General features: G+C 36.8%; 2 protein-coding genes across 7 annotated transcripts in view; one reads left to right on the top strand and one right to left on the bottom strand.

Annotated features, from left to right (window-relative positions):
• Positions 1 to 20,844, top strand: part of LOC126081403 (phosphatidylcholine translocator ABCB4) — a 323,006-nt gene that overhangs the window by 44,217 nt on the left and 257,945 nt on the right. The window lies entirely within an intron of this gene.
• RUNDC3B (RUN domain containing 3B) overlaps positions 1 to 20,844 on the bottom strand; it is a 143,396-nt gene that overhangs the window by 118,249 nt on the left and 4,303 nt on the right. For all 5 annotated transcript variants that reach the window (XM_049893154.1, XM_049893155.1, XM_049893151.1 and 2 more), the window contains exon 2: positions 42 to 157. In XM_049893154.1, the coding sequence (XP_049749111.1) occupies positions 42 to 157 (116 nt within the window). The remainder of the gene's footprint in view (positions 1 to 41; positions 158 to 20,844) is intronic.

Below are 20,844 nucleotides of genomic sequence, written 5' to 3'. Positions count from 1 at the left end.
CGAGTTTATTACAAAGAGGAAAAAAAAGTTAGCACTATTACCTTTTAGCCGGTGGCTTAGAATCTGTTCCAAAATAGCTGCAAAATTGTTAAATTCAGGAGAAGAATCATCAATTGTCTCAAAGCAGGACCGATCAATCAAGGTCTTCACAGAAAACCTATGACAAGGAAAAATAAATTGTTACTTTTCATCAGAATTGATATATTCACCCAAGGAAAAAGCAGAGGAAAGCAATTTTGGAAAGAAATATTGTATAAGATTGTATATTCTGAAAACCTGGTTTATTCAAATTCACTCTGTAAATACAAAATTTTATTCAAATTTTTTTCAGTATTATCACAGTTTCCACTTGTATATTATCTACCGACCAAATTAGGAGCCCTGAAGGCATAGTGGTTAAAAGCTCAGCTGTTGACCAAAAGGTGAACAGTTTGAATCCACCAGCTGCTCTTTGAAAAGCCTATGGGGACTGTTCTACTCTGCCCTATAGGGTCACTATGAACCAGAATCGACTCCACAGCAATGGGTTTGGTTTGGTTTGGTATTCACCAAATTAAGGCAGGAATAGCCCACTGTCTACACAGCCATTAAAATCAGAAGAAAAAAAAATGATCTAAATTACTAACTGCAAAACACTCAAAAACCATAATATTACTTGTGAGAAATCTGAGCTTCAGAGTCAAATGCTTTAAGAAATTCTGCATAGAATAGAACAGAATATGAGCATTCCTCAAGTATATAACCAAAGTTTGAATGAGCTATAAATAAGAAAACTTCCAAATCTGTAAAGTGTGCTGTATTTTTCCTATCAGAATGTTCTTTGCTTTAATTTCTGACTACCAAAAATTAATGCATTTTCCAGGCCTCAGCTCAAATGCCTTCTCTTCAATGAAGAATTATCCTACTGCTCTAATGAGAATTATTTTCTTCCTCCTGGAACAAACTAGCATATTGTTTTATCTCCTTAAGAGACAATTATAATTTATCTTATTATTGCTATTTGTATTGTCTACCTCTACCTTATCAGAATATAAATCCCTTCAGGGTAGAAACACGTCTTCTGCAGGTTTGTATCTTTCTCCACACTTAGGACAATGCCTTGAACAGTGTACTCTGTATTTACCTGTTGATTTATTTGTAAATTCGATTTTAAAAGAGTGGCAAAGAAACATTTAAATAACCATAGTATGATTACACAAAAAATAGTCTGATGTTTAACATACATATAGATTCATATAACCATGATCAAAATCATGATAAAGAACAGCTCCATCACCCCCACCAAACAACTCCCTCATGCTATCTCTATATAGTGAAACCCTATAAAGGATGAGAGATAACAAGGGCCTAAGTAAAGACAACATCAATAGGGAATGATGAGAAAGGCACAAATATGAGAGCTGTTAAATATATAGGGTATGAGGAAGACAAAGGCTTCCAGATTGTTTCTTAGGCTTTAGCCTTGATAAACCTGTTGCCAGTGAGTTGATTCCAACTCACAGAAGCCCTACAGGACAGACAGAACTGCCCCACAGAGCCTGGTGTATTTGAACTGCTGATCTTTTGGTTAGCAGCTATAGCTCTTAACCATTATACCAAAGGGGTTTCCAATAGTTATGCTATTCAATCAGGATAGAAAATATAGGAGCTAGATATAAAGGGGAAGACAAAGAGCATACCATTAGCCACAGTTCATTTTATTTCCAAATATGAATATATTTGAAGGGTGAGAAATCATTTAAAATAATTCCTATTATATCAAGGTTAATAATGAAGAAAAAGAATGGTTCTCCCAGTTTTGCTTAATCATTTATATCCTGTTTTCCTGTGCCAACAAAAACTTAAATTTCAAAAGGCAGATTGGTTCCTTAGAGTCCATGTTTTACTTCCAGCTAGCCGTATCTTCCCATTCAACATTTATTTCCCGAGAACCACATAAGCAGTTCCATTACACCACAGTAAGGAGAACTTATCCTCCATGACACAGCAGCTAGCTAAGTTGTGCCGTAAAAACGAAACCTGTAAAAAGAATTTCGATACATCTAAAACATATCATACAGATGCCAAGCTACATCCTAATAAAGACGACATTAACATTAGTCATCTATTTCCTGAAGAGGACTGATTTTAAAGCAATGAAATAAAAACTTGATGAATATCTAAAAATACCAAAGCAAATCTAAGTAACAGCTTTCAGGCAAGAATAAAAAAAATCATAAAACTGTATTAAAAGTCTTGTAATTAAGTTCAGCCTTGAAATAGCTTTATGTTTAAAAAGATTCTATTTACAATTTCAGTGTCAAAAGAAAATTGTTATTAGTGTGTTGTCATTATGTTGTTAGGTGCCATCAAGTCACTTCTGACTCTTAGCAAGTGACCCTATGCACAACAGAATGAAACACTACCCATTCCTGCATCATTCTCATAATCTTTACTAGGTGTCTTAGTTACCTAGTGCTGCTATAACAGAAATACCACAAGCGGATGGCTTTAAACAAGACAAGTTCGTTCTCTCACAGTCTAGGAGACTAGAAGTTTGAATTCAGGGTGTCAGCTCCAAGGGAAGGCTTTCTGTCTCTGTCGGCTCTGGGGTAAGGTCCTTGTCATCAAACCTTCCCTGGTCTAGGAGCTTCTCAGTGCAGGGACCCCGAGTCCAAAAAACACACATGCTCCTGGTACTACTTTCTTGGTGGTATGAGGTCTCTCTTGTCTCTCTGCTTGCTTCTATCTTTATATCTCTAAAGAGATCAACTCAAGATACAACCTAATCATATAGATCGAGCCTTGCCTTATTAACATAACTGCCTCTAATTCTGACTCATTAACATCACAGAGTACAATTTACAACACATAGGAAAATCACATCAGACAAAATGGTGGACAATCACACAATACCGGAAATCAAGGCCTAGCCAAGTTGACACACATTCTGGGGGGACACAATTCAATCCATAATACTATGTTTGCGGCACTGTGTCAATCCATCTCCTTGAGGGTCTTCCTCTTTTTCACTGACCTTCTACTTTCCCAAGCATGATGTCCTTTTCTCTAGGGACTGGCCCCTCCTGATAACATGTCTAAAGTATATGAGACAAAGTCTTGCCATCTTTGCTTCAAAGGAGTATTCTGGCTGTAGTTCTTCCAAGACAGATTTGTTCATTTTTCTGGTAGGCCATGGCATATTTAATATTCTTCACCAACACAATAATTCAAAGGCATCAATTCTTCTTTGGCCTTCCTTATTCATCGTCCAGCTTTTGCATGCACATGAGGCAACTGAAAACACCATGTTTGGGTCAGGTGCACCTTAGTCCTCAAAGTGACGTCTTTGTTTTTTAATACCTCAAAGAGGTCTTCTGCAGCAGATATGCCCAATGCAATGTGTTGTTTGATTTCTTGACTCTCCTTCCATGGGTGTTGATTGTAGATCCAAGTAAAATGAGATCCTTGACAACTTCAATCTTTTCTCTGCTTAGCATGCTGTTGCTTACTGGTCCAGTTGTGAGTTTTTTTTTTTTTTTTATCTTTTATGTTCAGGATGTCATCTTTGATCTTCATCAGTAGGTGTTTCAAGTCCTCTTTGCTTTCAGCAAGCAAGACTGTGTTAACTACATATTGCAAGTTGTTAATGAGTCTTCCTGATGCTACATTCTTCATATAGTCCAGCTTCTCAGATTATTTGCTCAGCAAACAGACTGAATAAGTATGGTGAAAAGATACAACCCTGATTTTAAACCATGCCTTAACCCCTTGTTCTGCTCGAACAACTGCTTCTTGGTCTCTGTACAGCTTCCAAAAAACCAAAAATCCTGCTGCCATGGAACTGATTCCGACTCATAGCGACTCTATAGGACAGAGTAGAACTGCCCTATGAGGTTTCCTAGGAGTGGCCGGTGGATTCAAACTGCTCACCTTTTGGTTAGCAGCCAAGCTCTTAACCACCATACCACCAGGGCTCCACATGCGCACAACTAAGTGTTCTGGAATTCCCATTCTTCACAATGTTATCCATAATTTGTTATGATCCACACAGTCCAATGCCTTTGCGGAGTCAATAAAACACAGGTAAACATCTTTCTGGTATTCTCTGCTTTCAGCCAAGATCCATCTGACATCATCAGTGATGTTCCTTGTTCCACATCCTCTTCTGAATCCAGCTTGAATCTCTGGCAGCTCCCTGTCGATGTACTGCTGCAAACATTTTTGAATGATCTTTGGCATAATTTTACTTGCATGTGATATTAATGATAATGTTTGATAATTTCCACATTTCGTTGCATCATCTTTCTTTGGAACAGGCATGTATATGGATCTCTTCCACTCAGTTGGCCTGGTAGCTATCTGCCAACTTTCTTGGCATAGACGAGTGAGTGCTTCCATAGTCGCATCCATTTGTTGAAACATCTCAATTAGTATTCTGTCAATTCCTGGATGCAACTTGAATTTCACCCTTCAGTACCATCGATTTTTGATCATATGCTACCTCCTAAAATGGCTGAACACTGACCAATCCTCTTTGGTACGTACACTGACTCTGTGTATTCCTTCCATCTTCTTTTGGTGCTTCCTAGGTTGCTCAATTTTTTGCCCATAGAATCCTTCAATTTTGCAACTCTAAGCTTAAATTTTTTTCTTTAGTTCTTTCAGCCTGAGAAATGCCGAGTGTGTTCTTTGCTTTTGGTTTCTAACTTCAGGCTTTTGCACATTTCATTTTAATACTTCACTCACTCCTTTGGTAAAGACTACTAGCGGCAATAATATAAGAAATTCTGTAAGTTTATATGTGAAATAGTGGGAATAATTCTATGTCAGAATTTGGATACACAATGCTCTATTATAAAATTTATAACATCTTATAATATATAAAATTTATAACAAACTTATATTTTATAATATATGTAAAATTTATTATATTTATAACATTTATAAATATTTATAGTATTTTATAATAAAGTTTATAATATAATAAAATTTATAATAGAACATTATGTACCCAAATTCTGAGATGGAGTTCTATTATTTCACAGCTAAACTTACAAGATTTCTTATATTATTGTTGCTAGTAATCTTTCCCAAAGCAGTGAGGTAACTGCTCTCTGCCATTAAGGTAAAATTTATCATCAATAACCAGCAAGGAGGTGGCTGCCAGGAGATGTGATATAACCTATCTCAAGTAATAATGTAAAACACTGACTGTGGATGATAAGCACAGAAACCAGATAGCTGTTCACTGGAAGGGTTAAATCCTTTCTTAAATTTTACATCAGAGCCCCTAAAAGTCTTTTAGAATTAGTAATTTGCCTTCTTTTTTCAAGTATCATGTAAGTTAAGAATTCTCAAACACCATTCCTAGAATTTGAATCCTGAGAATCAAAAGTTCCTCTCTTGTCATAGTGTTTTATTATTTTTTAAATAATTTTACCCAATGTGAAAATTAACTCAGAAGTAGTAGAAAGAAGTATACCTCAAAGTATTTTCCCCACCTGTACTTTCAAAAATTTTTAAAAGGAAATTGGTAATCTGGGAACCTTAAGAATAAGGTATTGTATTAGAAGTCTTCATATTTCATCTTGATGATAGCAGACAGCCCAAGGTGAAAAATAACAGAAAAACTAACTTAAAATAATAGAGGGAAAAGGCAAAAAAAAATTTTTAACTAATTTCTCTAAAATTCAAAAAGCATGAAACCAAGGAAACTTACCATAATAAAATAAATGAACTCTTTTCACCTCTTATATGAAAGTACTACCAATTAAAATCATTCTAATAAAGAATCTTTTACACATTGGATCATCTATCCCCTTGGAATCCAATTATTCTTTATCAAATGGCACATGAAAATATTCTAGCAAAATATTAAGTATAAGTAAATTAGTAAACTAGATACTCAAAGCAGCAGTGGAGCAACAGAAACGACAGAGGCTTTGAAATCACAAGGCCCTAGGTTCAAACTCAGCTCTTGTCAAAATATTTAGCCTCTTTGAACCTCAGTTTCCTGAGTATCCAAAGGGAGTTACCGGCACCTAATTTACCTATTTATTATAAAGATTAAAACGGATACCATATGTAAAGCATTTAACATAGTGCTAGCTTACATGTTAGTATGCCTTCACTTTCCTTCTACAGCATCATCATTATACTTAATGACATCTAAGCATAGAAAAGAGATGCAAGAATTCCAAGTATCTTATAATAAATTGATTTTTTTAAGCATAATATATAGGGATCATAGTTTATCAACACTAGGAATGATATGAAATCTAAGATTCCCAGTTTCTCTTTCTGCAGCTCAAATGCAAGCACAGGCAGGTGCACACACACACAAACTAGATCCAATTGACTGGCATCTCAGACTTAGATATTCAAGGACTCAAAGCAGCATAGAATAAGAGGAAAAGCACAGGTTTTAAAACTGTATATATCTGGATGTGAAAGCTGGCAATATAAGTCTTAGCTATAAAAAAACTGAATTAAATGAAATTGTTTTAATTAGAATTTTTATTACTAGTCATAAAGTCTCAATCTAATATTTCTCTTCCAAAAAGCATATTCTCCATGTATGATATAAATTAAATGTATTTTCTTCAGATGTTAGCCATACAAGTTTTGTGGGTCTTTTACTTACTATAATTTCAAACTGTTTTCAAAATTAATTTTGAGACTGTACCTAGAATATAACAGTAGATTCGGTTTTTATTATTGCAAATAGTAAAAGAGATAAAAAATTTTTTAAAGTCCAGATGTTAAATATGAATATTTGAGGAAAATTTATGTTATTTTATCCTCTAAGGACAGTCGCCATCCCTGGAGAAAATGGACAATAAGTCATTTTATTTAGCTAAGAAAACAAAATTTGTGCGTTATATACATTTTCTACCTTTTCTGAAATATTTTCAAAAGAATATGCATTTTGTAATTTTTACCTATTTTGTGAAATACTCTCTTTTGTAAATCAGATTGTTTTAGGAAAGTAAATATCAGAAATGTATTAGTTAATTTAGTTCAGCCTTCACCCTTCTAACTTTCTTTTATTTTGATAAAAACCAAAACCAAACCCATTGCCATCGAGTCAGTTCCAACTCACAGCAACCCTATAAGACAGGGCAGAACCACCTCATAGAGTCTCCAAGGAGCGCCTGGTGGATTGAACTGCCGGCCTTTTGGTTAGCAGCCGCAGCTCCTAACCATTAAACCACCACAAAAAAAAAAAAAAAAAAAAAAAACCCAGTTCTGTCGAGTCGATTCCAACTCATAGCGACCCTATAGGACAGAGTGGAACTGCCCCATAGAGTTTCCAAGGAGCGCCTGGAGGATTCGAACTGCCAATCCTTTGGTTAAATTAAACCACCAGGGTTTCCTTTATTCTGAAAGATGGTTCTAAAGAGATGATATTTTTTTAATTTTTCCATTTCCACATTAAATTTCAATTAGAATAACTCTATGCAAAGGAAAGCAAATTCTAATGTTACAACTATTAGTTGTTAAAAACTCTATTATCATGTATTAGCATAAAAAATTAGTTAATTCAACCTTCAACCTTAGTGTGGAAATGTCCAATGCTATTATTCTTCACTAGTTAGAAAGAATTACTTCATTTGCTAAACATGCCTACTATGTACAATATGCTGAAAATAAGTTGAATCCATTATTTAAACAAAAGACAATTAAAGCATGAATGGTATATTTATTTACATAACCTCTTTCAGAAAATACTTGAGATTTCATACAAGGGCTTGCATAAATTAAAACTAGTGAAAACAATTTAAAAAATGTGGGAACAGATTTCCACTTGCAAGTAAGATGGAGTGAATAGTGATAGACCAGTGTTCCCACAGAGTACACCTAGAAAGACTGGAAAAAAATACAGAAATCGTATGTTTGAAGGCTGTAGAGAGTTGGTGAAATAATCAGAATAGAGAGGTTAAGACTCTGGAGAGAGGAGAAGCTCAAAAAGCTGAGCTGACTTTCACAGCTGCTTTTCCCCAGTCAGCATCTGCCAATTCTGAGTGCTGGCAGAGTTTTGCACCCACAGAAGGCTGCTTCTGGGGTACAGGCAAACCAGCAAAGCTTTGTTTATTTATTTATTAAGTGTGCCTGTATTCAAATATATACATCTAATAAAACACTGTTATTTCAATGTTCTTCATTTGTACAGTTCAGTGACATTAACTTATGTTCATCATGCTGTTCAACCATCACGTCTATCCATTTCCAAATTTTTCCATCACCTTAACAGAAGCTCAGCGTCCCCTAAGTAGTGAGTCCTCCTTTCCCCTTCCCTCCCACCCAAACCTGGTAACCACTAAAAACTTTGGTCTCTATGCACTGCCTATTCTAGATAACTCATATAAGTGGGATCATACAATATTTGTCCTTTTGTGACTAATTTCACTTGGCATAATGTCTTCAATAAAGAGAAATGACGTCTTGATACATGCTACAATATGGATGAACCAGCAAAGTTTTTGAAGGAGACTGGAGAGGCCTCAAATACAGTCTGGCTTTCCTCTAGGGCTGTATGGTACAGGGGACTAAAATCCTAATCAGAAAGCCCTCCTAAAACAGAGCAACACATTCAGCAAATTCAGAAGACAAAAATAATAGTTCAGGACCTAACAGAAGAAGGGTGCTGGAAAATACAACAAATCTAGGTTGAAAGCCCTAGTGGGCCAAGGGCAAACTAGAGGTGGATTGAAACTTACCAGGACTGAAAGCCAGCCTGGATTCAGCACAGTCCACAACTGGATGAAAATGATTACCCACTACTTGATCTTCTGAAAGAAGATAACACTAGTAAAGCAAGCACTACCCTACACTCTTGGCCATAGGGCATGAATATGCTTTTGGCCACATTTCCCTCAAAATGGGCAATGCACTTCATCTATTTACTCCACTGTGGTCTCTCCTGCTATATGTAATGTTCTAATTTTTAATGAACACTGCAACACCTAATGGTTGACAAAAGGACCCACCTCATAATATTAGAAGAACAGCAAAAGTACTAGAGAAAAAATATAATACATACTATTTGGCATTCAATAAAAAACTCCAGACATGCAAAAAGAGCTTGTGTGCCCTCTTCCCCAAAAAGAGGTAGGTCAGATAATAGAAACAGATGTACAGATGAAACAAATACTCAATATTGATGACAAGACCTTTAAAATAACTACGATTAATATGTTTAAGAAAACAGAGGAAAAGATGGACGTAATAGATGAAAAGATGGGTATCTTTATTACAGGATTAGAAAAAAAATATTAAATAAGGATCAAACAGAAATTCTGGAACTGAAAAATACAGTATCTGAAATTAAAAATGCATTAGATGACAATCTAAACAGCAGATTAGACACAGCAGAAGATATTATTAATGAATTGGAAGAGAAGTCAACAGAAAATACATAAATTGATGCACAAACTCATTACTGACTCACAGCGACCCTACAGGATGGGGTAAAACTGCCCCATAGAGTTTCCAAGGAGTGCCTGGTGGATTTGAACTGCTGAACTTTTGGTTAGCAGTCAAGCTCTTAACCATTGTGCCACCAGGGATCCAAATTGAAGCACTGAGAGAGAAAAAAGAATGTAAAATACAGGTAAGAATACGAGAGTCAAGTGGGACATGGTAAAAAGTTTCACATACATATAGTTAGAGCATTAGAAAATAATAACAACCAAAATTTTTCCAAAACTGATGGACAAGCAATGAAAAGGGCAAATATGTGGATAAATACAAGCATATACTGCCTGAATATCAAATGTAAAATATAGTAAAAAAAAAAATCTTGCAAAATTTAAAATACATGTAGAGTTAAAATGGATGTCTTAGCATAGGAGGCTAAATGGTTCTAACATTATTGGAGAGGAAGTAAAAGTTACAATTTGTATTAAACCAAAAATCAAACCCAGTGCCTTCGAGTCAATTCTGACTCATAGCGACCCTATAGGACAGAGTAGAACTGCCCCATAAAGTTTCCAAGGAGCGCCTGGTGGATTCAAACTGCTGACCCTTTGGTTAGCAGCCGTAGTGCTTAACCACTACGCCACCAGGGTTTCCACAATTTGTACTAGACATGATAAATTAAGGGTAACCATCAAAAGAATAAAAATCAAATATATGTATAGAAGAGGAAAAAGAAATGAAGAAATGTATGGTTAACAAGTTCCCAGAGAATCAAATTCAAACAGTGGAATAAATGAATAAAAATATTAAAATAAAGGAAGGCAAGAGAAAAAGTGAGCATAAAACAAACAGTAAGATGTCAGCTATAAACCCAAATATAACAACAACAAAATTAAATGTAAGTGGGCGATATACTCTAAATAAAAGACTAAGATTATCAGACTAAATAAAACACAAAGTAGGAAGGCTACAAAAGATATGAACAATGCAATTAACATACGAGGCATATATACAGAACATGCACTCAACAATGACAGACTATACCTTTTTTCAAATGCACATAAAATATTTATCAAAATTAACTGTATACTGCATCATAAAGCGAGCATAACAACATTTCAAAGGTTTGAACTTTTTCAGATTATATTCTCTATACAGTAGAATTAAGTCAGAAATCAGTAACCAAAAGATAATCAGAAAATTCCCAACTGCTTAAAAGTTAAACAATACATTTTAAAATAACCCATTAGCCAAAGATGAATAAGGAAGGTACAACATTTAAAATCTCATGAGCTGTCCGAAAGCACTGAAAAGAAGGGAATCTGTAGTCTTTGCATGCATAAATTAGAAAAGAACAAAGGCCAAAAAACAAAAGATCTTTAAGCTTCTATCATGAGAAGCTAGAAAGAGAATAGGAATTCAAATTCAAACAAAGTAGAAGGAAGAAAAATAGTGAAGAAGTCAATAAAATAAGAAACAAACGTACAACAGAGAAAATTAACAAAGCCAAAAGTTGGTTCTTTGAAAAGTTTAATGAATTTACAGACCCGTAGGGCAAGACTAATAAAGAAAAATATGAGAAAAAGCAGACATTACTAATATCAGGAAAGAAAAATGGAACATTATTACAGACCCTTCAAGTAAGAAAAAGATAACAGGATATTAAGAAAAGCTTTAACAATAAATTTGATAGTGTAAATGAAATGGGTATATTCCTTGAAAACACACTGAAACTGATACAAGAAGAAATAGGAGATAAGAATCATTCAATGTCTATTAAATAAATTAAATCTCTTACTAAAAGAGTTCCCACAAAGAAAAACTGTGGTTCAGATTGCTTTCCAAATGTTTATGAGAGAAATAATATCAATCATACACAAATTCTTCTACAGAACAGAAAAAGAACACTTCCCAACTTATTTTATGAAGCCAGATAATTTCAAGAACAAAACATAACAAGGACATTACAAGAAAGGACAGTTACAGATCAACCTCTCCCATGAACAAATGTGCAAAAATACCAAACAGAACATTAACTCATTGAATCCAATGATATGTAAAAAGATGCTAATATATCACAACCAAGTTTTTTTTTTTTTATTCCAGGGCAGCTTAATATTAAAAAATTAATCAATGTAATTCACTAAATTAGCAGGAAAAAAATCATACTTGTCTTGATAGATGTATCCTCTTATGATAAAAATTCTCCACAATTTAGGAAGAGAACTAAGAAAAACCTACCACATACTTAATACTGAAATTAGAAATGCTCTCAGAAACACTGTATTAATGGTCCTTACCAGAGCGATAAGACACATAAGGCAGAAAAAAGCTGAAACAGGAAGAAATAAAACAAGCAGTTGATAAGACTGTGTACTCAGAAACTTAAAAAAAAAAAAGATCCTGCAGAAAATCTATTAGAATTAGCAAGTAAATTTGGTAAGATTGCCAGATTACAAACCCAATTTTTTTGTTGTTGCTGCAAAAAAATTTAACACATTTGCCAATTAACATTTTTTACACGTACAATTCAGTGACATCAATTATATTACTGATGGTGTGCAACCATCACCAGTATCTGTTGACATGTTTTCCATTCCCATAAACTGATACTCAGTGCTTCCTAAACAATGATTCCATTTTGCCCCCTCCCTCCTGCCCCTGGTAACCACCAGTAAGCTTTGATAAGACAAATATTTTTAATAAACAACATATGTCAATATACTAGCAAAAAAAATCCTAGAAAATGAAAAATTTTTTTGAATGATCCCAGGTCCAATAATACAAAAAATATCAAACGTGCAAGAATAGGTCTAACAAGAAATACATAATATTTATATACTTGAAACTGCAAAAATGTTATTGAGGGAAGTTTATTAAAATTTATGGAGGGACATATTGTGTTCATGGATTGCATATAAGTTTTAATATTGTAAAGATGTCAGTTTTCTCTAAATTTATTTACAGATTCAATGCAATCTTAACCAACATCCCAGCAGATTTTTAAAAATATAAATAGACAAATCGATAATAAAATTTACTTTGTAAAAGACCAAGAATAGCTAAGGCAATCTTGAAGAACAATAATACTATAGTACTTACATAACCAAACATCAAGATACAGAGTTATAGTTACTAAACCAGTATGATATTAGCTCAAAGATAGACAGATTAATGGAACAGAAGAGAGAATCTAGAAACAGTTCTACAAATACACTCACCTGATTTATGATAAATAGGACATTAAGTGTAGTGGGTGAACCATGGTCTTTTGGGAAGAAAATGGTGGTTTGTCAACTAATTTTCCTTAAGGAAAAAATTTAATTTTGACTCCCTTCCTTCTCACTAAAACTCGTTGCCATCAAGTTGATTCCAACTCGTAAGAATCCTATAGGACAGAGTAAAACTGCCCCCACACAGTTTCCAAGGATTGGCTGGTGGATTCGAATCGCTGACCTTTTGGTCAGCAGCCTAGTCAGGAGCCAAGCTCTTAACCACTGCACCACCAGGGCTCCACCATTCATACTAAACCAAAACCCACTGCCATGGAGTCAATTCTGACTCATAGTCACACTAGGAGTCAAAATTAATTTTTTTTAAGGAAAATCAGTTGATCTACCACCTTTTTTTTTTCAAAAGACCATGCTTCACCCACTACATTAAATGTCATATTTATCATAAATCAGGTCATCCTGGAGCCCTGGTGGCACACTGGTTAAGAGCTTAGCTGCTAAGCAAAAGGTCAGCAGTTTTGAATCCACCAGCCGCTCCTTGGAAACCCTGTGGAGCAGTGCTACTCTGTCCTATAGGGTCGCTATAAGTCGGAATTGACTTGACAGCAATGGCTTTTACCCTTCATGCTATAAACAAACAAACAAAAAAGTACAGATGGATTGTTGATCTAAATGTTAAAAGTAAAACAACAAAGTTTTAGAAAAAAAGCAGAAGAAAATTTTCATTATTTTGGGATAGGCTGATTTCTTAAAGCAGGTCACAATAAGTACAAACCATGAAGGTAATTTATGAACTGTTTTACAAATAAGAACTCATATTCATCAAAACTGGACCAGTAAGCAAAGCAACATCATGATAAGTGGAGAAAAGACTAAACTTGTCAAGGATTTCTTTTTACTTGGATCCACAATCAAAACCCACGGAAGCAGCAGTCAAGAAATCAAACACATTGCACTGGGCAAATCTGCTGCAAAAGACCTCTTTAAAGTGTTAAAAAGCAAAGATGTCACCTTGAAGGCTAAGGTGCGCCTGACCCAAGCCATGGTGTTTTCAACGGCCTCATATGCACGTGAGAGCTGGACAATGAATAAGGAAGGCGGAAGAAGAATTGATGCCTTTTAATTACGGTGTTGGTGAAGATTACTGAATATACCATGGACTGCCAACAGAACAAACAAATCTGTCTTGGAAGAAGTACAGCCAGAATGTTCCTTAGAAGCAAGGATGGCAAGACCACATCTCACGTACTTGGGACATGTTATCAGGCGGGCTCAATTCCTGGAGAAGGACATCATGCTTGGTAAAGTTGAGGGTGAGCGAAAAAGAGGAGAACCCTCAAAGAGATGGATTGACACAGGGGCTGCATCAATGGGCTCAGGCATAACAACCATCATGAGAATGGTGCAGGACCAGGCAGTGTTTCGTTCTGTTGTACAGGGGGTCACCATGGGTCAGAACCAACAATTAATCAAAACACACTACTATAAAATGAGTAAAGCAGCAAGCCGCAGAACGGAAGAAGATATTTGCATTGCACATATCCAGCAAAAGGCATGCATTCACATGTAGAAAGAAAGAACTACACATTAAATAAAGGCAAAGAACCCCCAGGAAATAAATGACTTGACTTGGCACTTTACAAAAGAGGATCTCCAAATGGCCAACAGACTTATGGAAAGGCGTCCAACTTCACTAAACATCATAGAAATGCAAATTAAAACCACAGTGCAACACCCCAACAAACACAATGGCTAAAATTAAAAACAGAAAATTTTTTGTTAGTAAGGACGTAGAGCATTTTTCTGTATGCACATCCTATGCCAATAAAACATAAATATATTAAAAATGTGGGGGCTTACACCAATCTTCACTATAGCACTATTCACAATAGCCAAAAATGGAAACAACCTAAATGTCCACCAACAGATGAATGGATGAACGAAATATGGAATATACATACAATGTGCCTTAGTCATCTAGTGCTGCCATAACAGAAATACCACAAGTGGATGGCTTTAACAAAGAGAAATTTATTTCCTCACAGTAAAGTAGGCTAAAACCCAAATTCAGGGTGTCAGCTCCAGGGGAAGGCTTTCTCTCTCTGTCAGCTCTAGAGGAAGGTCTTTGTCCTCAATCTTACCCTGGTTGAGGAGCTTCTCAGGCGCAGGGACCCCGTGTCCAAAGCACAGGCTCTGCTCCTGGTCTGCTTTCTTGGTGGTATGAGGTCCCCCACTCTGTGCTTGCTTCCCTTTATCTCTTGAGAGATAAAAGGCATGCAGGCCACACCCCAGGAAAACTCCCTTTACTTTAGATCAGTCAGGTGACCTGAGTAAGGGTGGTGTTACAATCCCACCCTAATCCTCTCAACATAAAATTACAATCATAAAATGGAGGACAACCACACATGGCCTAACCAAGTTGATACACACATTTTTGGAGGGACATAATTCAATCCATGACACAATGGAATATTACTCAGCCATAAAGAGAAATTAAGCCCTAATATATGCTACAACATGGATGAGCCTTGAAAACATTATGTTGAATGAAATAAGTCAGTCACAAAAGGATAAACATTGTATGATCCCACTTATGTAAAAGAAACAAATATATAGAGACCAAAGTTGGTTACCAGGGATGGGAGGGAGGGAGTCATTGCTTAGCAGGCACTAATTTTCTGTTAATCGTGGTGGTATAATTTGGAAAAGAATAGTAATGATGATTGCACAGTATGATGAATGTAATAAAAGTTACTGTATTGTATATGTAAAAATTGTTGAATTGGCAAATGTTTTGTTTTATATATTACTACCAAAAAAAAAAAAGTGAGGGCAAAATGGAGCTAGGAATGATGTTAAATGCATTATTATGATATTCTATTTATCTTTCAGAGTTTAGCCACTAAGATTTCTAGCAGCTATATGGAAAAAAGAGACCTTGTCAGTTACACATTCATTTGCAACCAGTAAATAAAAACAAACCACTTGTTTAAAAATACAGCAATCCTTGGCACTAAAATGAGACATGTATTTCTCATAGAAGCCTTCACAAAAAGACTTTTTGACATAATTAACAATGTTCTTAACAACAACTTTAAGAAAACCTTCTATGATGACCCTCAATGTGGGCTGATGGAAGTTTACCAATGCACAATTGGGGAAGGCAACTATGGGCAGGAGAATGTGGTACAGTGCAGTCTACATACCCAGGTCTCTGATGATTGGACTGACCCAGGGATATATTTTATAAACCTGTAAGAGTGAACAGAAGAGTGGATAAGACTTCAATATCATCTCTCTCTACTGAGCTTTTGACAAATATCAAGCAGCAGCGAAGTACTCCCTCATAAATGCCTGGGGGACAGCCATCCTCTGGTATTCGCTGAGTGCAATCTGGGTTTGGCTGAAGTAAGAGTTAATGACCTGTTTTGAATGCTGAGAAGACTAGTAGCTAAAAAGAAAATTATCCTACCTCCACTGTGAGCACACAGTAGTAGTACCCTAAGAATCCTTGGAAATGATACTGAACCTGCTTCACAGCAATGTAACTAATGTTGATCAAAGCCCCAACTCAAAGTTCTATCCCATATAGCATGACTGTGGGTTGAAATCGACTCAACACAACCTAACAACGACAACAAAAGTTTGTAGAGCCAAAATACTATAATCACTATAACCAAGGTATGAACAGTCTTTTGAGGTTTACTCAAGTAAATAGTAACACAAAAGTGGGTCAATGTTTAAAGTAATTTAAAGGATTATAAGAAGCCCTGGTGGCACAGTGGTTAAGAGAGCTCGGCTTGTTGTTGTTGTTGTTAGGTGTCGTTAAGTCAGTTCCAACTCATAGAGACCCTGTGCACAACAGAACGAAACACTGCCGGGTCCTGTGCCATCCTTAGAATCGTTGTTATGCTTGAGGTCATTGTTGCAGCCACTGTGTCAATCCACCTCGTTGAGGGTCTTCCTCTTTTCCGCTGACCCTGTACTCTGCCAAGCATAATGTCCTTCTCCAGGAACTGATCCCTCCTGACAACACGTCCAAAGTATGTAAGATGCAGTCTGGCCATCCTTGCCTCTAAGGGGCATTCTGATCGCACTTCTTCCAAGACAGATTTGTTCCTTCTTTTGGCAGTCCATGGTGTATTCAATATTCTTCACCAACACCACAATTGAAAGGCGTCAATTCTTCTTCCGTCTTCCTTATTCATTATCCAACTTTCACATGCATATGATGTGAATACCATGGCTTGGGTCAGGCCCACCTTAGTCTTCAGGGTGACATCTTAACTCTTCAACATTTTGAAGAGGGCCTTTGCAGCAGGATTGCCCAATGCAATGCGTCTTTTCATTTCTTGACTGCTGCTTCCATGGCTGTTGATTGTGGATCCAAGTAAAATGAAATCCCTGACAACTTCAATCTTTTCTCCATTTATCATGATGTTGCTCATTGGTCCAGTTGTGAGGATTTTTGTTTTCTTTATGTTGAGGTGTAATCCATAATGAAGGCTGTGGTCTTTGATCTTCATGAGTAAGTGCTTCAAGTCCTCTTCACCTTCAGCAAGCAAGGTTGTGTCATCTGCATAACGCAGGTTGTTAATGAGTCTTCCTCTAATCCTGATGCCCCATTCTTCTTCATATAGTCCAGCTTCTTGGACTATTTGTTCAGCATACAGATTAAATAGGTATGGTGAAAGAATACAACCCTGATGCACACCTTTCCTGACTTTAAACCAATCAGTATCCCCTTGTTCTGTCCGAACAACTGCCTCTTGATCTATGTAAAGGTTCCTCATGAGCACAATTAAGTGTTCTGGAATTCCCATTCTTTGCAATGTTATCCATAGTTTGTTATGATCCACACAGTTGAACGCCTTTGCTTAGTCAATAAAACACAGGTAAACATCCTTTTGGTATTCTCTGCTTTCAGCCAGGATCCATCTGACATCAGCAATGATATCCCTGGTTCCATGACCTCTTCTGAAACCGGCCTGAATTTCTAGCAGCTCCCTGTCGATATACTGCTGCAGCTGTTTTTGAATGATCTTCAGCAAAATTTTGTTTGCGTGTGATATGCATGATATTGCTCTATAATTTCTACATTCGGTTGGATCACCTTTCTTGGGAATAGGCATAAATATGGATCTCTTCCAGTCAGTTGGCCAGGAAGCTGTCTTCCATATTTCTTGGCATAGACGAGTGAGCACCTCCAGCGCTGCATCTGTTTGTTGAAACATCTCAATTGATATTCCATCAATTCCCGGAGCCTTGTTTTTCGCCAATGCCTTCAGAGAAGCTTGGACTTCTTCCTTCAGGACCATCAGTTCCTGATCATATGCCACCTCTTGAAATGGTTGAATATCGACTAATTCTTTTTGGTATAATGACTCTGTGTATTCCTTCCATCTTCTTTTGATGCTTCCTGCGTCGTTTAATATTTTCCCCATGGAATCCTTCACTATTGCAACTCGAGGCTTGAATTTTTTCTTCAGTTCTTTCAGCTTGAGAAACGCTGAGCGTGTTCTTCCCTTTTGGTTTTCCATCTCCAGCTCTTTGCACACGTCATTATAATACTTTACTTTGTCTTCTCGAGCCGCCCTTTGAAATCTTCTGTTCAGTTCTTTTACTTCATCAATTCTTCCTTTTGCTTTAGCTGCTCGACGCTCAAGAGCAAGTTTCAAAGTCTCCTCTGACATCCATCTTGGTTTTTTCTTTCTTTCCTGTCTTTTCAGTGACCTCTTGCTTTCTTCATGGATGATATCTTTGATGTCATTCCACAATTCATCTCGTCTGCAGTCACTAGTGTTCAATGCGTCAAATCTATTCTTCGGATGGTCTCTAAATTCAGGTGGAATATACTCAAGATCATAGTTTGGCTCTCGTGGACTTGCTCTGATTTTCTTCAGTTTCAGCTTGAACTTGCATAGGAGCAATTGATGGTCTGTTCCACAGTCAGCCCCTGGCCTTTTTCTCACTGATGATATTGAGCTTTTCCATCGTCTCTTTCCACATTTGTAGTCAGTTTGATTTCAGTGTGTTCCATCTGGCAAGGTCCATGTGTATAGTCGGTTTATGTTGGTGAAAGAAGGTATTTGCAATGAAGAAGTCGTTGGTCTTGCAAAATTCTATCATTCGATCTCCGGCATTGTTTCTAGCACCAAGGCCATATTTTCCAACTACTGATCCTTCTTTGTTTCCAACTTTCGCATTCCAATCACCAGTAATTATCAATGCATCCTGATTGCATGTTTGATCAATTTCAGACTGCAGCAGCTGATAAAAATCTTCTATTTCTTCATCTTTGGCCCTAGTGGTTGGCGTGTAAATTTGAATAACAGTCGTATTAACTGGTCTTCCTTGTAGGCGTATGGATATTATCCTATCACTGACAGTGTTGTACTTCAGGATAGATCCTGAAATGTTCTTTTTGATGATGAATGCAACACCATTCCTCTTCGAGCTGTCATTCCCAGCATAGTAGACTATATGATCGTCCAATTCAAAAAGGCCAATGCCAGTCCATTTCAGCTCACTAATGCCTAGGATATCGATGTTTATGTGTTCCATTTCATTTTTGCCAATTTCCAATTTTCCTGGATTCATACTTCGTGCATTCCAGGTTCCGATTATTAATGGATATTTGCAGCTGTTTCTTCTCATTTTGAGTCGTGCCACATCAGCAAATTAAAGTCCCAACAGCTTTACTCCACCCACGTCATTAAGGTCAACTCTACTTTGAGGAGGTAGCTCTTCCCCAGTCATCTTTTGAGTGACTTCCAACCTGGGGAGCTCATCTTCCAGCACTATATCAGACCGTGTTCCACTGCTATTCATAAGATTTTCACTGGCTAATACTTTTCAGAAATAGACTGCCGGGTCCTTCTTCCTAGTCTGTCATAGTCTGGAAGCTCAGCTGAAACCCGTCCTCCATGGGTGACCCTGCTAGTATCTGAACACCGGTGGCATAGCTTCCAGCATCACACAAGCCCCCACAGTACGACAAACTGACAGACACATGAGGGAAGAGAGCTCGGCTGCTAACCAAAAAAAGTCATAAATTTATAATCCACCAGCGACTCCTTGGAAACCCTATGGGGCAGAGTTCTATTCTGTCCTACAGGGTCACTGTGAGTCAGAAACTGACTCAATGGCATCTAACAACATCACAAAGAAGCCCTGGTGGTGTAGTGGTTAAAGCGTTCGGCTGCTAACCAAAATGGTGGTGGTTGAACCCCACCAACCACCCCTTGGGAGGAAGATGTGGCAGTCTGCTTCCATAAAGATTACAGCCTTGGAAACCATATAGGGCAGCTCTACTCTGTCCTACAGGGTCACTATGAGTTGGAATCAACTTGACAGCAACAGGCTTGGGATTTTTTTTTGGCTCTTAAAGGATTATATCACTAATTTTATTCAGAAACATTTCACATATCTGCAATTCACCCACCAAGTTCCAACAAAGAAATAACCCGTTGCTGTCAAGTGGATTCCAACTTATAGTGACTCTACAGGTTAGAGGAGAACTATCCCATAGGGTTTCCAAGGTTGTAAATCTTTACAGGAGCAGACTACCACATCTTTTTCCCACCACAGAACCACTGACCTTTCGGTAAACAGCCAAGTGCTGTAACTGCTGTGCCACCAGGGCTCCTTTAAGCATAGGAATAGACTTTGTTTATTCAGCAGCTAGACTGTCAAGAAGTTCAGAGCACTAAACCTCAGCCACTAACTCAGGCCTCTGGGTGCCTTTTTTTTTTTTTTTTAACACAATGATAAATTTAGTTATCTACTTTCTTAGTTTACAACAGATAATAATCAGCAAGTCAGGATGGCAGACAGGAAGAAACAACCTGCTAGAAGCAGGCAGAGCTAAAAGAAGTAACAGTTAACTTGGTAGTAAGTGATAGTAGAATGCAAAAGCAGACAACTCTAAACACACAGTCTTCTGGGGCTATTCAGCAAAAAGCTCTGTGTACCTCAACAGTCCCCAAGGGCAGTGAGTGCACAATGAACATACTCACAAAAACAGACCCAGAGTAAAGTTATCAAAAAAGACTGCATTAGGCTACCTATGGTCTTTTTTCAGGAGGCAGAGAATCATGTAATTCTTTTTTAAAAGCAATGCATCCAAAACATTTTAAACATTGTTTATTATACTTTAAATTTGAGCACTGAAATTATAAGCTTCAATTATACAGATGATTGCACTACA

The sequence above is a fragment of the Elephas maximus genome, chromosome 8, assembly GCF_024166365.1.
Source record: "Elephas maximus indicus isolate mEleMax1 chromosome 8, mEleMax1 primary haplotype, whole genome shotgun sequence".
In the NCBI taxonomy this organism is placed as follows: domain Eukaryota; kingdom Metazoa; phylum Chordata; class Mammalia; order Proboscidea; family Elephantidae; genus Elephas; species Elephas maximus.
The sequence above is the reverse complement of the archived record's forward strand: the minus strand, read 5'-3'. Positions and strand labels throughout refer to the sequence as shown.